A 3,898-nucleotide genomic window follows, 5' to 3' on the forward strand; every position below is an offset into this window, starting at 1 on the left:
CATTCCCAGAACGCTGACAGTAGCCCCCGGGCCCAAGGCGCACTCGTACTTGGCTTCGAGGTGAAGCCAAAGGGCAAGTGCCAAGCGCCGCAGGCCCTAACCGCCTGCGGCCTTGGTCGACGTGTGGCGATTGATGGGATGTGGGTGCCTCCACTTCCCCACGCTTCCTTGGAAACTGTTCGACTTGATGAGACCGTGCTGCATGCAGAGAAAACCATCATTGTGTGGGATCGTGGAGGACGGCGGTTAGCATCCCTTGCTCATATTCATCTTCTCGCCACCTGCTTCTTCTTCCTTCTCTCTGCCTCGCCGCCTTGTTGTAGTCCTCATGGCGCCGACGAGGAAGTTCTTCGACGCCGAGAATGGGAAGGCCCCCAAGGAGGGACCTGGCTCGCCACCTCCCAAGAGAGGGAGAGGCCGCCCCTCCAAGCACATCTCGACTCCTGCGATGGCTCCTCGGGGGCGCGGGTGCACCTTGGACGGCCGTGGCGGTGTTTCTTCTCGTGGCGGGAGCTGCCAAGGGCGAGGCTGCCCCTGCGACGAGGGGAGGCGCGCCATTGTAGCCTGGCCTCCGCGGTCGCGCTTCCACTTGGCCGAGGTGCTCCCGGAGTTTGTCATGTGGTCGGAGAGGCTAGCCAGCACCTGGCTCCCACTCCCCTATTTCTTCACAGGTGAGCTGCCTGCCGCAGGGCCTAACGGCCTCTGGCTGCAGGCTGATGGCTCTTGCAGCAAGGCTTCGTGAGTCGGGGTCGAAGTTTCCGCCGCCGGGAACATGTCCTTGGCCCGTGGTTGGCAGGCATTTGCCCGCGCGCGCGACCTAAGCGGGAGGTGCACCCTCCTCTTCAAGTATGACAGCGTCGCGACCCTCTACCTAAGGGTGTTTGGGGAAGACGGCCATCGCGTAGGGTGCTTCCCCGAAGACGACGGCAGCGACGATGAGCTTGGCCTTGACAACAGTAGCGACGATGCAGAGGGTGAGCTCGCCCTTGGCGACGGTCGAGCTCGTTTAGCGCCGGTGGCTCCTCCAGCGAGAGCACAGGTAGCAGCGGCTACGATTAGCCACTAGGTCGCCGGGCTCGCTTCAAGGAAAGTGGTGGATCGTCTCATCGCCATGCTCCGGTGAAGCAGGAGGAAGGCTCGGGCTAAGCCTGGGGGGTCTACGGAACCCGGCCTCGGGAGCTGCTGTGGTCGCGCGGGCCACTTTTGTTTAGCCTTTCCTTTCTCCTGCATTTTAAAAAAAGTAGAGGGCCCTGCTGGGGCGTGTAATGAACCATGGTACTTATGCCACTATTCTATGCTTATTGTTCTGATATATACCATGATGTTCCTGTCCCGGGTAGGTGCGATAGGATAGCTTAGCTTGATACACTCACGGTAGCCTCGCACATCGAGATGGCGTGCCCTCTAGCATGTCATGATACCCCCTTGCTACTGACTCTGGGGTCGCTGGCCTCAGGAGACATCGTGAAGCTGCAAAATTGTTAGAAAATTTTGTTGGGTGTCCTTCTTCCTTGCGTGATCCCTCAGGCGTGGGCTAGTCATGGCTTAGTGCATCGCGTCGCCGTACCCGGGGGGCACAGACTTAAGAAGATGCGCAAATCACAAGCTCGTTCAAGGTGTGTCACAAGGATAGAAAAATCCATGGCCCTGGGGGGGCAGGGCTATGGCAAAGTGTGTTTGCGGCACGGGGCGGGCCCAATGCCGCGCACGCACACACCTGCCCAGCCCCCGCGCGTGAGACACGCGAGGAAGAGTGATAGGAAACTGCCGCTCCTCTTGGGCCAAGACCAAAGGGCAGAGAAAAGACGAAGGGGAAATCCAACTTGGCAACCGAAAATGCGAGAACTCCAAATTCCATTAAAATAAAGGGGGCAAACCAACTACAGAAAGCAAGCAAATGAACGGCCACTCCTAGAACCTAGACTAGTCTTCTCACCAACACGGAGCTAAGTGCTACCACTAGGATGTGGGAGGGAGCCCCCGAGGCCCGAGGGCGGCTCTCCGGAGACTCTGGGGCGTGTACAGACCCACTCATTATTATGTGAGAATGTCATGAGCGCAGACCTTCAAAGGCACTGGGGCTTGCTTCATGGGTAGAACTTCTGGAGGTGCTGGATGTTCCAGGCATTCTAGAAAGGGATCCCGTCGTGCGTCTCCAAGCGCGTGGCGCCAGGCCTGGAGATGCGGGCAATCCTAAACAGGCCCTCCCACATGGGTGAGAGCTTATGTAGCCCTTCCCCGGAGAGCACCCGCCACAGGATGAGATCACCCACCTCGAGCATCGTGGAGCAGACACTGCGACAGTGGTACTGCCGCAGCGCCTGCTGGTACCTTGCCTCCTGGAGCGAGGCTTGACTGTGGAGTTCCTCCCCCAGCATGAGGTCCATCCCCCGCATGGCGTCCTGGCATGCCTCGTCAAATGCCAGGACCCGTGTGGAGCGATGCTTGACCTCGTGAGGGAGAACTGCTTCGGCTGCGTAGACGGGGAAGAATGGAGTCTCGCCCATCGGCTTGGTGGTGGTGGTGCGGATGGACCACAACACGGACTGGAGCTCATCGAGCCCGCCCCTGTCGCAGGCCTCAAGCTTCTTCTCGAAGGTTCTTGTCTTGAGGCCTCTGCATTGGAGCGCTCAGCTTGGTTGTTTCTCCTGGAGTGTGCCACTGAGGCGTAGCATATCTGCGTTCCAAGGTTAGCGCAATACTTTTTGATGAGGTTGCTAGTGAACTGCGAGCTGTTGTCAGTGATGATACGATTAGGGACCCTGAAGTGGCTCATGAGGCCCTTGATGAACTTGACTGCCAAGCCGGCTGGGATGGAGCGGACGGCTTCCACCTCCGCCCACTTGGTGAACTTGTCAATGGTGACGTAGAGGTAGCGGTAGACCCCGTGCGCTCGTGGGAATGGTCCCAAGATGTCCAGCCCCCAGACCGCAAATGTCCATGTGAGAGGAATGGTCTGGAGGCCCTGATCGGGCTGGTGGATCTGCTTGGCATCGAATTGGCACGCTTCGCAAGATCTCACCAGCTTGGTGGCATCATTGAGCATTGTGGGCCAATAGAACCCGCTGCGCAATGCCTTGCCCATGAGGGTGCGTGATGACAAGTGATGCCCGCAGTCCCCCCTCCCCCTGTGTATGTCGGTCAATAGCTCATATCCCTACTCCCTGGAGATGCATCATAGAGAAACATCATTTGGACGTTTCCTATAGAGCTCACCGTCTCGGATGGAGTAGGCATTGGCCTGTCGAGCCACACGCTCCGCGACCTCCTGCTTCTCCGGCAGGGTCCCCTGAAGCAGATACGCCTTAAACTCTTCGGTCTAGCACCCCTCCTGAGGTTCCAATGCAAGAAGGAGGTGGGCTCCTGAGGTCGGGCCACAAGCTGGGACGCCCGACGGAGGGGCCTGAGGAAGGTTGTCGGTGTCAAAACCGGCGGATCTCGGGTAGGGGGTCCCAAACTGTGCGTCTAGGCCGGATGGTAACAGGAGGAAAGGGACACGAAGTTTTACCCAGGTTCGGGCCCTCTTGATGGAGGTAAAACCCTACGTCCTGCTTGATTAATATTGAAGATATGGGTGTTACAAGAGTAGATCTACCACGAGATCAGAGAGGCTAAACCCTAGAAGCTAGCCTATGGTATGATTGTATGTTGTGATTGTTGTCCTACGGACTAAAACCCTTCAGTTTATATAGACACCGGAGAGGGTTAGGGTTACACAAGGTTGGTTAAAAAGGAGGACATATCCATATACATATTGCCTAGCTTGCCTTCCACGCCAAGTAGAGTACCATCCGGACACAAGACGGAGTCTTCAATCTTGTATCTTCATAGTCTAACAGTCCGGCCAATGGAGATAGTCCGGCTGTCCGGAGACCCCCTAATCTAGGACTCCCTCAGT

General features: G+C 57.5%; 1 protein-coding gene across 1 annotated transcript; it reads right to left on the minus strand.

Annotated features, from left to right (window-relative positions):
- Window positions 1-2,129: 2,129 nt before the first annotated feature.
- On the minus strand, window positions 2,130-2,507 carry LOC147975837 (uncharacterized). Its single transcript, XM_087520600.1, has one exon. It carries the CDS (start codon window positions 2,505-2,507, stop codon window positions 2,130-2,132), a length of 378 nt encoding a protein of 125 aa, XP_087376726.1.
- Between the last annotated feature and the right edge of the window lie 1,391 nt (window positions 2,508-3,898).

This window comes from Triticum urartu, chromosome 4A, assembly GCF_056163025.1.
Source record: "Triticum urartu cultivar PI428250 chromosome 4A, HENAU_Tu73, whole genome shotgun sequence".
Lineage (NCBI taxonomy): Eukaryota > Viridiplantae > Streptophyta > Magnoliopsida > Poales > Poaceae > Triticum > Triticum urartu.

Coding starts and splice junctions, on each gene's coding strand:
- LOC147975837 (XM_087520600.1), bottom strand. CDS start 2,507: ATGGGCGAGACTCCATTCTTCCCCGTCTACGCAGCCGAAGCAGTTCTC.